This window comes from Nannospalax galili, unplaced genomic scaffold, assembly GCF_000622305.1.
Source record: "Nannospalax galili isolate Female #2095 unplaced genomic scaffold, S.galili_v1.0 scaffold115, whole genome shotgun sequence".
Classification (NCBI taxonomy): domain Eukaryota; kingdom Metazoa; phylum Chordata; class Mammalia; order Rodentia; family Spalacidae; genus Nannospalax; species Nannospalax galili.
In genome coordinates, this window is record NW_008340588.1 from 8,960,420 (window position 1) to 8,979,185 (window position 18,766).

The following is an 18,766-nucleotide window of genomic DNA, read 5'->3' on the forward strand; positions in this document are numbered from 1 at the left end:
AAATTATACTTTAAAAATACATAGTATACCATATATGGTAACATAATTAGTACATATGCTAATTATTCAAAATATCTTCTTGAACTGCCATTATTCATTCGTCGTTCATTTTCACAATTTTGTTTATGTGTACTAGGTGAGTATACACTATGTAAGTACAGTTGCCCATGGAGACCAGAAAAGGGCATTGGGTCCTCTGGAGCTATAATAATAGGCAGTTGTGAGTTGGGAACCAAAATCAGGGCTTCTGAAAGAGCAGGATGGACTCAGCTGCTGAGGCATCTCTCCTGTTCCCAATAGTTTCTTATTAAAATGACAAAGCTACACCTACCACAAAGCTATTTAGGTTTTGAGTTTCATTAGTCTGCTTATAACATGAGAAGATCACGATCAATACTTCAGCCATTTTTTTTAAGAGCTTTCTTTACCTTCAGCTTCCTGACAGCATCTCTCACAACTTCTGTTCCTTTTGGCTGTTCCACTTCAGTACTGCCAAGAAACTGAACATGAGCATTCATGAGACACAAGTTTTACTATGCGCTGTATAATCAAACCATCTGTAAATAGTACACTGCATAAAAGAACAGTTTGACAAAAACTCAAACCCAAATCCTAAAGAAATTACTAGTTCATATTTGTGTGATAGAAGAAAATACATCATTTTATCATTTACAAGTCCTACTATTCAAAACACTTTTTTAAAGACACATATTATACCTAAATATTTTACTTGTAGATTTCTTCTGGAAGGAAAACCAAAGTCATTGCATTGGGCACAAAGGGATAAACTTACTCTCTAGATAGGTAAAAGAGGTAAATATATATATACAACTTTAATATCTCATTAATCATGATGGTTTCATGTTACTCTTATCTAATTTCTCAAGTGTAAAATACACTTAGATCAACATGCGTTGTTGAAAATTGATATTCAATGGATATAAATGCTTTAATTCATTACTATACGTAAACTTTAATAGAACATTTCATACTTTATTATTTTAAATGAATATTTTCTTTGTTTTCCAGTTATGAAACTCACATCATATAGAATGTAAAAGTCAAAATTTTCAGTAGCCAATATATGCTATTCAGTAAATCTGTATGTAGACTAGATTTTAAAATTAAAATACACATGATCGATAATTTAATTTTTAATTTTATCTTATTTTTAAAACAGTATGCTTAGATCTAGGTGTGGTGGCACACGCCTTTAATCCCAGCACTCGGAAGCAGAGGCAGGCGGATCTCTGTGAATTCAAGGCCAGCCTGGTCTACATAGTGAGTTCCAGGATAGCTGGGGCTACAGGGAGACCCTGTCTCAAAAAGACTAAAAAAACAACAGCAACAACAACAACCACAAAAAACCAGTATACTTATTTCAAATTCCTGGCATATTACTCTTTGAGATTTAGGGACAATAATTTATTATTACCAGAAATTTTCAGATATTTCTTGATTATGATTATTTTAGACCCATTTCCAATAGTCTTCAGACTCTGTTATCTGTGTAATTAAAATTCATGTTAAGAAAAAATAAAACACACTGTTTGGTAGTACTTACAAACAACTACAGGAATATTCAAACAATAAAAACATAATTTAAAATTTAGATCTCCCACTAAGGAAACAATCCCATGTAGAATCACATGTAGGCACTTCCCATTTAAGGATTTATTTTGCATTAAAATATGTTATAACCTAAGAGAGTATTCAAAGAACTTATACAACGGCAACTAAGTATGTGAACTCAGTATTATACCTTTTGTCTTTTTTGGTGTTGTTACCCTTTCTTATTCTTCTTTCTAAATGTATATTATAACCACATGTAGATTTGTTTGCATATATACATGCATACTTTGTAGTCTAGAATAGAGGAGAACATTCAGGTCTTTTTCTTTCTGAGATTGGATAACTCCATTCAATATTAATTTAACTACTTTTTAAATTTTTTATTTACTTATCATTTTTATGTATGTCTGCATATGTTTATGTGTACCAGGTACATGCAGGTATGTATCAAGATCAGAAGGCATGGAATTCCCTGGCACCAAAATTACAAGAAGTTGTGAGTCACCTATCATAGTTCTGGGAATAAAACCCAGGTCCTCTTGCAAGAACAGGAAGCACTCTTAACTGCTGAGCATCTCTTCAGCCTTAATTAGACTATTTTAAAAATATACCAAATGTAGCTACTAGGTTTTAGTCAAAGTTTTATTAATGACAAACAGAAAATGTTTCCTAATGATTAGCACCTTGTCATACATCCCTATCTTGAAGGCAAATGATCCTTCCAATGAGAGTTTACTATCATAAAATGTTCAAAGTCAATTAAAACTAAAATGTGGGCAGTTTCTCTTCTGGAAAACACTACATAAATCACAAATAATCATTAGACTCATGAAGAGTACGTAACTTCAAAGACAATTTTGTTCTCGTCACATACAACCGATTATAATACCAAGGAGTCATGAAGTCATCAGTTTTCAAAGGTATAGGGACTGTGTGTGTACACTTTACATAAAATGATTAACTGTTTTGAGTTGACATGATTCTATGTGTTAATAGTCAGAGTAGAAGGGCACAGTGAGGTCATGATATCTCTTATTCTTTCCTTCAGGCTTGAGACACGAACTACTAAGGAAACTAGTCTACTTTTCAAAATAAGATTTTCTGTACTACTGTCTTGAGATGTACCTTAAAAACAAATGAATAATAAAACTGCATAGTCTTTATCAAACACATCAGCATTTTTAGGGATAGAACTTGGGAGTTATTTTTCTAAAAGCTTTCTAAATGATTCCTTGTACTGTAAAGCATATTTGTACTGAAGTCAATAGAAGATTCTGTAAGATACAACAGATTATTTTGCTGAAGTGCTCAAATTATATCAAACAAGTGTTCCTGGGGCCTACAAAATCTATCTCAGGTATTCCATGATCCCCACAGTGACAACAGGTTTGTTGACTAACCAGGTAAGACCAAAGTAAGAACTACTCAGCCTAAAAAGAAGGGAACACCTGCCTCTAAGACATGGTAGACAGTCAAATGCAATAGAACACCAACAGCCTGTCAGATTATTTCCTGGTTTATTTCAGTGTGTTCAGCCTTGGCCACATAAAAGAGTCACATGAGGCTATTTGCAGTTATTATCCACGCCTACAAGCCTGATTTAATAGGACTGGGGCACAGCCAGGATGTCTGTATATGTTAAAGCTCCTGAGCTGATTTTAATGTCCCCAGGTTTGAAAGCCCTGTTTCAGACCATCTAGCAAGGATAAAAGGTTTAAATGATAGAAGAAAATTTAGCATAATAGGAGCTCTTCGGCTTGCAATAAATCCATAGGGTAGACTCCTTCCCTCAACTTCTCTGAATTTATCAAAGCACCGAGAGGTTCACCATTAGTGTTGAAGTTCACATTAAAATTAACAGGAAAAGTCAGAGGCAACAGCAGATTCTTTGAGTAAGCAGTGCTTGAACTAGAAGAAAGGGCCTAGCGTGTCCATACCAGATTGTAATAGTAACTTGTATTAATTTTGGAAGATTACTCATGTTTTGGCAGAAACATCATGAGTCATAACTTTTATATGCAAATAGGACCATAAGGGGAAATTGTGGAAGAACTCCAAGACTAATCTAGATGAATCTACCCCAGCAGTGCTCCAGGAAACTTTTAATGCTTCTTTCACACTGGCTTTAATTAAACCAATGGAATAATAGAGCACCAAAAGAGGCCTTACAAATAACAAGAATTAAAAGATTTAGTATGGGCCTTGCTGCTTTACCCATCTTTTTCTTACATAATTAAGAAATAAATTTAGAGCATGGTGGCTCACATCTGCAATCCCTGCATTAGGTCAGCTGAGGCAGGGTCATGAGTTAAAGGCCAACCTGGGCTACATAGTGAGTTCAAGACCTGCATGGCTTGCAATACAAGACCCTGATTTAAAAAAAAATCAAAAAACAAACCTGATGCTAATGATTATTGTAAAACTGAAAACTGCTTTATTTCTTATAATGCCCATTTCTCAAGTTTTGAAAGTTACAACTTCTAAATTAAATGCATGCTACTTATATGTACCCCATCTCAATAAAAAGAGTATATGTGAAATTCAAATATGCCATAGGATGCCAGAATGAGCTTTAGGCTTAGAGTCTAGAAATACTATAGTCACATAGTCCTAGTTTTTTCTGGTTCATTTTAAAAGTAGGGATACTAATATTGATCTTCACTCATCATAAAATCATTTTGAAAAGCAATTGTAATAACAAATGAAAAAAGAAACAATGTGTTTTAAAATTATGGCAAATGGACAATCCTTGACTATTTGGGGATGTCTAGAATGTTTGGGAATGTACTTATTGTGCTTGCTCAGCTCTCCTAAGATGCCCTGTACCAACTCACAGACTCATCCCCCAGCTTTCTCAAGATCCTCAGCAGTTTCTCTCTGGGCAATGAAATCGTCTTGTTAGGAGTAAATGCTATAAGCACCTGGGAGATTTTTGGACCCCACTTCTCAAATCACCCTGTTCCTTAGCCAGTGATTCATTTGGTGTAGCGATGAAACAAAACACAAAACAAAGCAAGCCCCTCTCTTTTCCTTGGAATTGGAGCACACTCCAAGTAGGATAGTCAGATGCAGGACTTCCCCTGGATTCATGGTGAGATCTGGATCTCTCCTGATGCATTTGTTCTCCTGATTTCTTCCCCTTGACTGTGCTTTCTACCCATTTTCTAGATTCAGCAGGGAGAATGCCACAATCACTCATGAATAGTAATGGCTAATATTCATTTTCATTTCCATTTAGAATCACCCAGGAGTGGAGGAGTTACACTCTGGTTGTATCTATAAAGTCAGATTCAGAGAGGATTAACAGGGCTAGGGAATCCCATCTGAATTCCAAAAGTAGCATCCCATGAGCTACCTCAACAGATTAAAAGAAAAGGAAATTGAGAAAGCTAGCCGAGCACTAAGCAGTCTCTGCTTCCTCCTTTAAATTGCTTTTGTCAGGAATTGCTCACAGTGACTAAGCAAAATAAATGAATATTCAAATTTTTGCCTTAGGTCCAATTTGGGGGGAAACTGACTTATAAAACTGGCTAAGTACTTAAATGTTTATATTCAAGAAACATATCATATAGATATATAAGCTCACAAGCACCTGGAATACACTGTCAGAAGTGTCACTTAAAGGCTTATACAAAGAATTCGGGTTAGATGTAAGACTTGGAGATTTTCATCTTTTTCCAATATTTTGCCTGAATGGACATATTAAAAAACAGAGCTGAATCATGTCAAGGCCCTGGAATTAACCCACCCTGTCCTAACAGAAGAGCTCAGAACTAAACTTGGCCCAAGGAGGTTAAGTCCATATTCATATTGAAACTCTTCAGGTCTCCCTTCTCAGCTTGGCTCCCAGCATTCTGGCTGACAGACTTATCAAGTCTTCAGGCTAAAGAATTCTTCCATAGGGAGAGTGGACCAAGAAAAAGCAAGATAACTTGTGCTGACAGTATTTACACATGAAATGGATATAGGTCATCCGATCAGTCAAGATTGCACAGAACTGACTTTTAATACCGATATCTTAAACATTAACACACAGCAAATATGTGCCGTATTAAAGAAAAATCCTCTTACATGAAAAGCTAGGAAGAAAACAAAGAATCAGGAACAAACAAGAATGGGAAAGAAACAGAGGGAAATCATGGGGGAAAAGATGGCCAAAACCTTAAGATAAATATATATTTCATCCATAATGAAAATAGAATTATTAAAAAAATCACTTACACAATAAGAGAACACATGTGACTTTGACAGTCTGAAAAGCAGTAAGAATATTAGAATGTAAAGTTGAAGAAATGTATCAAGAAGTAATTATTGGAGCTAAAGATTTAGCTTATTTGGTAGAGACCTTGCTTAGCATGCATGAAGCCCTCAGTTGTATTCTGGGCATCACATAAACCACATGTGATACACACCTATAATCCAGCACTCAAGAGGTGGAGGCAGAGAGATCAAAATTTCAAAGTTGTTCTAACTACACAAAAGTTCATTGCCATCTTGGGATATATGAGACTTCTGAAAAATACAAATATTGGATGCCTACTGTTTGCAAGCAATAATTGGAAGTTGGGAAGGCACCATAGAACATAATAGAGCAAAACTCTGCCCTTAGGAATCTTATACACTTGTGAGCAAGACGTACTAACAGCATACATTTAGTAACTTATTTAGAACTTCAGAATTCCCCTGGGGAAGGAACAGGGAAAGGGACAGGCATGCAGAGCACAAAGCATGAGTGTGCCTTCGCCTATATCTCACGCCTTCGCCTGTATCTGTTGCTTGTTGCATGGTTTTAAACAGAATGGTTGGATGAGAACTCACTGATAAGGTCAGCCAGAAATGGTGTGATTCAGCAAGATACCTAAAGGAAGGAAGGCCAAAGGGGGCAGAAAGTACAAAAGTTAGACATTCAAAAGGAATATAAAAATAGATCAATTAGAGATTTGATCTAGGATGGTTTAGACCAAAATTTTCTTTAGGTGAACAGCTTCAGCATTATCTGCTAAATTAATATACAAATTTCACTAAAGCATAAACTGAGCAGGTGAGACACACCCTCTGGGTTCAGTATCTCCTCCAGGGAATTCTAACGTGAGGACCGCTGTACCTGGAAATCTAATATCAAACTAAATGGAGTTCTAGAAATACAGAACAGCAGAAAATTGCCCTGTTCCCAGAGTGAAAGGCGGAGGTTCCAGACTAACAGGTTCAATTCCATCACAGTAACATACAAATTAGCTCAACATCCCTATACCAGAGATCAAAGGAAAATCAGAAGAATCCCAGAGAGAAATCAAAAGCATGAAGGGCTTAGGGTATAGATCTGTGTTAGAGCACCCTCCTAGCAAACTTGAGGTTCTGGGTTCAATCTTCAGCACTACAGAAAAAGGAGAAGCTATAAAGAAGGAGGGAAAGGAGAATGAAACCACATAGTTTGCAGGAAACAGAATGGAACTGAAGACCATCATTTTAAGTGAAAAAGTCAGACTCAACGTGAAAGCAGGAGGAGTCTTGGGAGGAGGAAGTGGATCAGAAAGGAGATAAGTAGACAAGAGGTGAACAAGAGCAAGATGCAGTGTTGTGTATGAACAGAAATGTCATAATGAAAGCCATTATTTTGTATACTTACTAAAAAGAAATGTTAAAAAAATACAGGATCATGTTTTACTTATTAATAAACAAAACACAGCACACTGTAGAACCCCAATAGCTATGTGTACAATTTGGAGCTTGGAGGAAGTATTCTGGGCAGAGCATGGGAGTTAAGAGGCCTTCCACTGAGATCACAAGGCAAGGCTGGGAGACGAACAAGAAGGTCTAAAATATGGGGTCCCCAGAGTTGCCGTGTTTCTTTGGAAGACAAAAAAAATAATTGTGTAAAGGGGAATGAGGTTGGTCTTCAGGGAAATGGAAAGAGGAATTAGAATATGAGGGCACTGATGCTGCTAATTACGGTGTCAGAACTAGAAGTACAGTAGCCACTCTAATGACTTAAAACAATCCAGGTGCTGAAACCTATTATCTGTCCCTAAGCAGTTTGGTGCATTGTTGGTCTGTGTTGGAAGCATAACAATCTAGAGTATATTCTCCTCACACTTTACAAACTATAAGAGATCTTCTAAATGCTTCAAAAATACTTTGTTAAGTTCAGAACAAATATCCACACAGACATTACAACCTATGCATCTCTGTGTTCAGTGTATTGGAAATTTTACAGTCTGGGCAGATGTACAAAAAATAGGCATTTTACAGTCTGCCGTCTGTTGAAATTGAAAGTATGCAAATGTTATTAAATTTACGATTGTGTATATTTGTAAATATTTGCCTTATAGAATTCCTAAAGATTATATTAAAATATGCCATATTTCATTAATACTTTCTCAACCCCTATTTATCAAGAGGCAAGACATCAAGCTTAAGAATTCCACTCTCATTTTCAATTACTTAAAATAGACTTTGAGAAGATGTTTTAGGACATACTTCTTTGCCAGTAGAGAGCAGTGTTGCACATTATATGGTGCTGTTCAGGATGCCTGCTTGGTCGGCTTTCCCTAATGTTTTACAATCACTCTAGAAATAACGTAGGCTTAAAAACAATAAATCAATTAAAATTAAAGAAATAATCACATAACTAAAGATTTATTGAAGCTGCTATGAAATATGTCTCTAACATTTGAAGGATTTGGTTTATAACAACTATATAAAGTATACACTTTATTCTGTCAAATTCAAAATGTGCCATTTTAATGTACATAGATGATGTGAAATTGTTTTAAAACATTAAGGGATAATTTCTGAATTTTAAAATAGAGAAATGTTGAAGATCAATATTAATAAATAATAAATTTGGTGACATTAACTTATGATATCTTAATTATAGAAAATCTATAAATGAGCATACATCTTTGAAACCATCAGCACAGGCTGTAAATATAATGGAATAAATTTTCTAAGTCAGCTTGACATCATCAAATGATTAAAACAATGCTTTTAAACCTTTTTGCTTCTTAACTGTACTCAGGTAATAAACCATACAAAGAAAGCCAATTTAATTGTATAGACTTTATTTGGCTGAATGACAATGTCACAGTGCCAAGCAACATACAAAAAGCCATTTTCAAAAAGTACATCATAACTGTCAATTGCTAAAGAAGGGTCAGATTCCATTGTATTTAAACCTCTTACTTAATTGCCAAAAGCCATAATCCTGAAAAAGTTAAAACAATCCCACCAAAAAGAGAGGCCATAATTTAAATTTTAAATTAAATAATCCAAAGATGATCTTTTAAAGCTGGACCAAATATTTTGATAGTGAATTTAAAAATAAGAAATTCAATATTAAAATGTTTATACTTTATATTTGATTTGAAATTTCTCATTTTTATATAATAATTTCTATGCAATCATGTTATTATATAAACATATGGTTGTATTATTTTAAGAGACTCTTGCTTTTAAAATAAGATTACAAAGTTTAAGCCCAAACAAGCCTGTTTCCTGAAAAGAAGAGCCTATGCTGGTTGTATAAGGGGCTCTGAAACAGCATGTATCACATCCCAGAAAGAAACTGCAGGAAATTTTTGTTCACTTCAGCAGGTGCCTCCATAGCCACACACCTTCATAGCAGAGGAGTGAGACAGGTGGTATGAAGGACAGAGCATTCGTTTGTAGAAATAGAAAAGAAGTGTGAGTGAAAACAAAAATCTTGAGCTTGCAAGCATGTGCTTTGCAGACACAAGGGCCTCACAATCCGTCTCTCTTGGAGAATCACATGACTGAAAAACAAGAGCTATGGAGATACCCATTCATGTCTGATCACTTTATAGATGTAAAACTGAGTATCAAAGAGCTGAAGGGACTTGATAAAGCTACAAAGTATGTTGGTGGCAGAGCTGAGCTACAATTCCTGTCTCCTGACTCTCATACACACATTCTTCATCTTTGCTTTCTTAAGTACAATAGAATAGAATGAAAAGTAACTTGGCCCATTGTATATATGACTAGGAGTTGGAATTATATTCCTCTCTTTGCCACATACATTTGACTAATCAAAAATTTATGTGATAAGGGGCTGGAGAGATGGCTCAGTGGTTAAGAGCACCGGCTGTTCTTGCAGGGGACCATGTTCAATTTCCAGCACCCACATGGTGGCTAACAACCATCCATAACTCTAGTTCCAGGGGATCCATCACCCTTTTCTGACCTCCACAGACATTGCATGATAAAAGTGCACTTACACACATGCAGGCAATACACTCATACACATAATTGTTTTTTAAAGTAAAATATTTTTTAAAAAGACAAGGGATAAATTATTTCTATTGTGAGATATACTAAAATTGCTGTGTAGTCCAGCAGATAGTAACAGGGATGACAGAGTATATGGGCTCCAGTGGGGTGGGGTGGAGGCTATGGGAGGGTGCCATTTTGGATGTGGGTATATAAATGAATAAGATTGTCTGGGATGTTCTGTATGGAATACATACACACACACAAATCAATCAATAAAACAATGAGTCATATTTGAGGAAGAAGCATAAAAATTTTATTTATGTTAATTAGTAAATGTGAAAAACACTACCACTGAAATCTACCTGATGATTTTATATCCATACTCAGGTGCCAAAGATCTCAGAAAGTAACCGACTGTGGCTAGTAATAATCAGATATATAAAGATTAGAGATGCATGTGCAAACATCTAAGTGTTAGTTGCATTAAAATGAGTTTTTTTCTATATGGAACAGTATATTTTAAAATGAAATGGAGATGTTTTTGTAACGTTAAAACCTCATTCAACTTTATGTCTTATAGGGTTTATACTGAGTACAATATTGTATAACTGTATTAATTCAACCTTGAACCTGAAATTACAGCCAATTTTGGAAGAGATGCATCTTTGCTCTGGAAACTGTTATTGAATATATCAATGCTGTTGTAATGAAATGCTTCTACTAATTATGTGGTTATTAAATAAATAATTTTTTAAATAATATTAAAAATACTGTATAAAACAGGTATTTGATTTGCTCTTCAGCCTTACCAAACCTCACGTTGTCTTAGTAATCTCATTCATAAAACAGCGGAACACTCAGTGTTGCACGGAAATTCAACAAGTTTCTGGCATAGAGTTAACAGTCAATGAAATTGTTTTTAGATTAAGATGATAAAATAGAACAGTTACAAGAAGAAATAAGAAAAAGCCAATCACTAACAACGATGTATCAACAAAAAAGGAGGAAAAAATTTTAAGCTACCAGTTTTGGATTGGCTGTAAGGCAATTAGAACCCTGATCAACATACACACTCATGTTTTTTTTTTTTTCTCAAAACAATATTGGCTTCTTTCAAATACTTAGTTTTCTGAAATCCTATTGTAATTTATTTGTAGTTAACCTTGCAATTTAATTAAATATATAACATCGGAAAAGTGCAAATTTTAGAATACAAATAGTCATTATCTCTGTGACTGTCTTTCACAAAGTGTTCATTCTGTTTTGCAGAGAAGCTGAGTAAATTTCTTGTCAAATAAAACCTTAGTTATATAACAGTTTTTAGCAAATAGGATTATTTCTGCTGTTTAAAAGGCGTTATTCCACCTCCAGACAGCTTAGCACACTTTTTAAAATTTAAATATAATGCCATGTTATTACTAGCACAAGGAAATCTCCCCCCAATATTGTCATTTTTTAAATTTTCTTATTGTGTTTGGTGAAAACCAATACTGAGTAACAGTAACAATCAGTTCATAGCTTGTCCTTCATTCCCCTTCATCCTAAGCTTTTGACAATACAACATAGTAGGTATTGCTCTGCTTTAGATTTAAACTTCCACATAGCAGCCTCCTGAAATCTGACTGTGCCCCTGCTCTCCAATACTTCCGTCTGGGAGAATCCTTAATAGTTTTATTTCTATATTTGAATCTATTTCTTTACATATGGACTGCATTATCCATGATCTAGTACAGTTCTAGACACTAGAGATGCTCTAATGTATGAAACAACTGGAAATCCCTGACCTACTGCTGCAGCTGTTGACACCGTCCTCCACTTCAAGACCCAGAGAATGTGTCTGATTTTTCTCACAGTTTTTTAGCTCTGCTCTGCCCAGAGCTTCGTTATTTGGAAAAGTTCAAATAGACTGCAGAAAGAAACCTCCAAGTATACAGTAGTTGCCTCAACAGAGATTGCTGGCTGTGAGATATTATTATGGGTTGTGACATCCTAAGCCATTTTGGAGACATCTCCACACCAAGCTGCAAGTAGAACTTCTCTTTTACATTGAATTATAGGAGATAAATAATCACATTAGGAATTTACTATTCAAACTGTTGTCGTTGCTGCTTTAGGATGGGTGAGTGGGGGTTGAGGAGGGAGAATTGACTGCAGATCTGGAGAAGCTGTGTGTAGCTCTTTTGCATAAGGAATGACTATGAGCTACATACATCTGAAATGCATTTCCATTGATTTAATTTAATGGATTTTGTCAATGACTACTATGACTCAAAGGAGGTTGCAAAGAGTTGCTAATACTTAACTCTCATTAGTGTGATAGCCAAGGCCATAAAGATAGGCCCTGCCTTCGGGCTTTTAGCTCAAGTAAGCAAAAGCAACCTTATAAATAGAGTGATTACAATCCTCAGGGATGGAACAGACTGGCACAGCTCATAATCAATGACAAGGAATAGAATGTTTAACCATTTGCATCAGCATCTGCTCCACCCCCACACCAGACAGGAAAAATGGGCTCTGTAGGATATTTTTACTCAACAGTTGTTCACTGAAAACCTGCTATGTGGCAATCCGTGTTCCACATATTTGAATACAGGAATTAACAGTAAACATGGAAATTAACAGATCCCATCGAATCTGGCCTGGGAGAATTATCCAAGTAAGCTTTAGAGTGACAAATTATATGGACTTGAGCTTTAATTCTGACTCTAACACACACTAGATCTGAACCTCAACATGCCTAAGCATCAGTTTACTTTTAAAAATAAAATATACATAGAGAACTCCATAGGTAGGTTGTGAGTGAACTGGCATGGGAGAAGTCCCTGCTGAAAGGAAGAGAAGAAACCCACGCAAAGCTCACTTACCATCATACATCCAAGTATGCTAGAAATGCAAATCGGGATAATGTTAACACAGGTTGGCATCACTTCTGTGAGATGATAATGCTCATAAGAATAATCCCTATTTTCCCACTTACTTGAACAGTTTTGATCACTATTATCACAGCCTTGGATATGATTTTGGCAAACAGACACAAAAAGAGAAAATGGGTGTGGTGTAAAGGATATTTGAAATTGGAGACCCAAGTTCATTTTAAGTTTGTTTAAATTAAAAATCAGCTTACCTTATCTGTGTTATATGAAAGATATTTATCTTTTCCTCACTACAGCTTTTTGTCTTACCTGTCAACTTCCTGAAGAGCCTTGTGACTGCAGAGAGCTATCTCTAAGGAATCAGAAAAGTGGCGACCTGCTCAGCTTTTGGATTGTCTCTACATAGCTCTGGTCAGTATTTCCAGAACTGATCCTTCCAATGATGAACCCAATACTGTGTCATTTGGGTTTAGATCTGAGTCTGAGTCATGCTATAATAGGGTTTGTAGGTTTTTTTCTTTTAAAGAACTGTCATTTTAATCTTTTTCACAAAGCCAACTTAATTACTGAAACTCTATTGTATTAATAATGTTTCAATGAATAAATAAGTGGGCTAGGAAGCTAGAATAAATAAATTAGAGCAGGAAATGGTAAATGGGGAAATTGAAGCCTCAAGAAGCCAAAGCTGGCCATGTCCCGGCAATTTTTACAGTTGGGGGACAGCAAGCACATCTTCCTCCTCAGCATTATCGGTAGCATTCATCTCCCTTAATGAGTCTGCCTTGTAATCAGACTCAAGCATGAGGCAGTGTGCTGTTTCACCTCCACAGCTAATAGCCTGATTCTCTCATCCCCATGTGTGAAAGTGAGCAAATATCTTGATCCGCTGTCACAGTCCATGCCCCCCGTTACAAGTAAGTCAATGCCATTGGTCTTTATATTCAATTTGGGAATTTTATTTTTTTCAAGCCCAGGACTTTTAAAGACAATTTATTTAGGCTTTTTTCAACACTCAAAAGCATTATCACTAATTAGCGTCGCTTAATCTTTGCTGTAAAAATTGGTTTTGTTTGAACACTACTGTATGTTGATTTTTTTTTTGTTTTTTTTTTTCTTTGGCATTAAAAAAAAAATCAATGATAGCATATTTCAGGCAGCTCCAGAGAATATTTTCCTGCTGCCCTTTGAAATTTCTAATACTGGTATTAATACAGACCTTTACGTTTTTATTGGAACACATCAAGAAGTTTAATGACCTGATTTGTGACTATAATTCCAAATTACAAAAAACTTCCATTTATTCATACAGAACCATTTTACAGTATTTTATTTTTCCCCACAAAGGATGCATTCCTATTTCCCATGACATATTTAATTAATATATCAAATATTCAAGTTGACTGCTTTCAGGAAGCAGAGCTGAATTTTGAAATGAATCTTAATTCCTTACAGTTCCATTCATTAACAGAGCTGTGAACCATGTACTTAGTAGTTACAAGTGAATAGCAAATATTGACGTGTGTGTGTCTGTCTATTAATGTGCCTAAAGTTTCGAGTAAGACACTTATTTTGAACATCATTTTAAGTCAAACACTGTGCAACATGCATTTTTATTTCTTGTCTAGCATGCTTACTATGAAATACATATCTACCTAATTATGAAATTAACTGGATTGTGTCCATCTAAAAATGATAAAAGCTGGGCTGGGGAAATGGCTCAGAGGGTTAATACACTTGTCAGGCCAAGCCTAGGGTCCTGAGTTCAGATTCCTGGAACTCACATAATATGCCCATTGAGGTAGAAGGAGGTAGAAGCACCCGTGTAATTCTATAATTTCTAAGGCAATTAGATGATAGGCCAAGATAGGAGAGCCGCCTAAAATTCTGTAGAACAGGTGGCCTGGACACAGCACTTCTGTAAAAGAATGGTAGCCTCAAACAAGGTAGAAAGTGAGAGCTGACTCCTGAAGTTGTCTTCTGACCTCCACACAGCACTGTGGCAGACATGCATCCACACACATTCACATACATTCACATAATACAAAATTAAGAATTGAAAAAAGCTATTAAAATTCACAAATAAGTGAACAGTAGGTAAGGATGGGACATCATTAGGATCCTGACACTTATCTGTACCTCATATCAGGACTTATCTTGTATAATTTTCAAAATGACATATGAGCACAGACATTACAATGGTACTTAATTCATATCAAAAATAAGAAATAAATGTGATTTTTCCTTTGTCCCCCAAATAGTCACTCTTTTGTATATATTTCAGGTTGAAACATCTGCACAAATGTAAGGTACATAAAATAAAACTCAAACTAAATTCAATGAAAATGTAACAGACACATCGAGCCTGACTGCCATCTTACTGTGATTGTTCATCTGAAGGTAGATAGCACTTCATACAGCTGACTAGTTGAGAAAGAGCTTCTTGACGTCCTTGATGATGACCCCCTGGAACCAGAAGATCCCATCTGTGAAGGTATGCCTATATAAATCTTGCAGGAAGGAATACAAAATGCTAGTCTTTGGGCAAATGCCTAGAGTAAACATAAAGAAACTTTCAACAGTCTTACTAATCCCTCCATAGAAAGCATGCTTGGCTTGATGTAGTAAAACAGATCTTGAGAGAAGTTAAGTTTGTGGTGGATTCCTTTCCATTTAAGTTGAATATTCAGAGATTTATTAGGATGGGATACTTATCAATTTCCCACATGAACTATTTGAAATACCAATCTGCCTGCAAACACTGAAGTGAAGGAGCCTTACTTTAGTTAACTATGGTCATGAAGAGGTAATGATATGCAGGGATCACTTTTATGAAATGGCCAGAATTGGGATTAATGACTTTTAGATAAACTTGCAACCAAAAAACAACTGCAAACAAATGCAACGAATCATGTGCTCTTGTGAATTGCGCATTTAACCCTGAATACTCGGAATCTCAATTTGCTGCTCTACTCAAAGTATATGAAACTGATTGTACTTCAGAATTAACAAAGCATTGGAAAGGCAACAAATCTTCACTGAAAACAAGGAAGATTATGAAGATGCTTAATATTATTTATGAGATGTTTTAGGCCTGGGAACAAAAAGACAAGCTTTTCTGATATGATAAGGCTGGATCCAAGCTTGTAGTTCTCCCAAGTTATTGCTGGAGAAATGGTTTTGAATAAAAATATGGGTGAGGCCTGACTCAACAGCACAGTTCCAGGAGACATCAAGAGAAACAAGTGCCCTCTGAGTTTGGGCCTATTCCTAAAGTTAAGAGTCAGACTGTTTATTGAGGTATAACTGTAATGTGGCATGGTAACACCACAACTACTAAAGAACAAACTTTATTCTGCAGTGATAAGAACTGTATCTATGGAATCCCTGAGAATGCGATTTGAATCTTCACTGCATACATGTTTCACATTACCAAAACTGTGCCCCCATAGATGTGTACAAATGTTATATGTCTCAATGATTTATAAAAGATATTTTCCCAAATGGAAAAAAATATGAATCTTGGCACTGCTTTTACCAACTAGTTGTGGTGAATCTGTACTCAATTACTCAGCAGCAATACCTCAGCAAAATATCTGAGGACTGCCTAGAATAATGGGGCAATACAGTTTAGTGTGGTGCTTACCCATAACTCCAGTTCCAAGGGATCCAACACTTTCTTCTGACTTCTGACCTCTTCACACATTGCAAGACAGGGGTGCACTTACATACATGTAGGCAATACACTCATGCACACACACACACACACACACACATTTTTAAAATATATTTTTAAAAAGTCACAGAGTCTCCTTAACTAAATTGTACTATACTAGATAATACAGGTAGACTGTGGAAAACAACTATAATCAAATGGCTTTGGCTTTTAGCTACTGACCCAAAATTATATAAATGCAAAGCAGACAGAATGGTTTTTATGGTAGCTTTTCAGTGAGTTTCATGTCCCACTACAATTTTGGGAATTGAATAAGTGGGAATCTGAAATTTAAAAGTCTATAAAATACATACACATACTAAAAAAAGAGAGGGTTGGGCTGGATATTGTCTTATCAAATCTTAAGTATTAAAATCTTCATCAAATATAACATTAAAATCATGAGTTACTATATAATCTTTTGTCCAGAAACTTTTTTTCTAAATTAAAAAATATTGTAATAAACTTATTTTTATTTTATGTGTATGAGTGTAATGCCTGCATGTGTATAAATGCACCCATATTGTACAGTGCCTGCAGAGGACAGAAGAGGGTATCAGATTCCCTGGAACTGGAGTTACAGAGGGTTGGTAGCCATCATGTGGGTACTGGGATTCAAACCCTGGTCTTCTATAAGAACAGCCAGTGCTCTTAAGTGCTGAATCATTTCTCTATCCCCCTTATTCTAAATCTAATAATGTAGCTGGTTTGTTAGGTTACCAAAATTATCTACAATAAACATAAAACTATAAATGAAATTTGCAGCAATCTTATTAATAAAATCTCGCACTTGGTTATATATGGTACAAAAGGGGTTAGTCTGAGCTATTCAAAAGGCGCAATGGTTGAGTGAATAAAATTTGTTTAATACTTAGGACTTATTCTGTTGAACCATTCAGGTTATACAAGGGGAGGCACAATTTTAAGAAATACAATCCAAACCATTTCAATGCCCCTAATTTATACATATATAGACAGGTTCTCTTTCAGACCAACTGGATAAAACCATATATATCAAATTCAATAGATAGATAAATGGATATGCTGTGGCCTTGTTAACCATCTAGGGGTTAAAGTCAGTCACTGTTTAGGGGTTGGGTTCACTTTCTTGGCCAATTAAAGAATTAAAAAGAAGGAAAAATCCCAGACCAGCAGAAAGCAAAAAACAAACTTTTTAGTAATGCTCCCTCCCTTAATTTTGGATTGGTCAACTTAAAGAAAGAAGATAATACTAAAGGGCTTATGGCCTCAAATGATGAAGTGTCCAGGTCTGGCTTCAGTCTTATCTGGACTGGTTTTAACCAGTTGGTCTGAAAGAGAACCTTGCTGGTTGGAAAGGGAGACCCCAGAACTTACTCAGGCCAAAAAGAAGTGGGAAGTATGTATTACTCTCAGTGAGTGTATTACTCCTGTTTGTTTATTAGAAATTTAGTCCCTTGTAGATAGACAGACTTCATAATTTAAAGCAATGCATTCAACCTCTTGGTTATCATTTTTCCATATGAGTAGTATTTTGCACTAGAAATTCTGCTGCTAACCTATAAAAGCCTGTATTCACTCAATGGACAAATGATATTTGGGCCAGAGGCAATATTTATTGATAGGTACATCACTATCTCAATAGAATCCGTGATCCTCTATTAGTAGGATATAATATATTATCATATGTATATTATAGTCTTTATATTACAATGTGTTTCTTAATATATAGAGTTATTTGAGGAAGAATGGCTATAGACTATGAGGTAAAATGCTGAACACATGAAAAAGTGACTCAAGGAATGTCAGTGACTTCAAGAGGAGAGGAAAGGCAAACAGTTTGACGATGAGAGACACAAAGCCTAAGGAATTTAGGGAGAAGAAAGCGAGGAGGAAGTCCAATTCACCTATCATGCCAAATTCAGGGTCAGTGATACAGGGAGATGTGGAAGATAAAACACCTATCATTTGAGAGGCAACAGGGATTTAATGTCCACTGAGAAATAGGTTTCCTTTGAACAAACAAGCAGCAACAATGAGTTTTAGAAGAGACATTGAAGACAAAGGGTGGTGGGATTTGATGGAGTCTTATCTCAAGTTCCCAGGGGCCAAAGACCTTTAAGGAAAAAAATAGCCACTAATTTAACAAAAAAAATCATACTACTTCATAGCAAAATGTATTTAAAGTGGCTATAAATGAGTCAAAGATGAAATAAAAAAGGGAAAAATGAAACAAAGAAAAATGCAGAAATATGTTTGTAGCTAAAAGTCAGTCAATTCTATATATTTGGTAGAAGTCATTCATAAAGTAAACTATTTCTCTACTCAGTATCAGCAGAAAGTAAGAGTTCATCATAGGCTTCACAGTTGAGGTTGAAGTGAAATTTAAAGGTGTTTTATA

The 18,766-nt window shown here is 35.5% G+C and overlaps 1 protein-coding gene across 5 annotated transcripts in view; it reads right to left on the minus strand.

Annotated features, from left to right (window-relative positions):
- The window catches only part of Gulp1 (GULP PTB domain containing engulfment adaptor 1), a 328,175-nt gene that overhangs the window by 78,037 nt on the left and 231,372 nt on the right, over positions 1-18,766 (minus strand). For all 5 annotated transcript variants that reach the window (XM_029564762.1, XM_029564763.1, XM_017798836.2 and 2 more), the window contains one exon: positions 429-500. In XM_029564762.1, the coding sequence (XP_029420622.1) occupies positions 429-500 (72 nt within the window). The remainder of the gene's footprint in view (positions 1-428; positions 501-18,766) is intronic.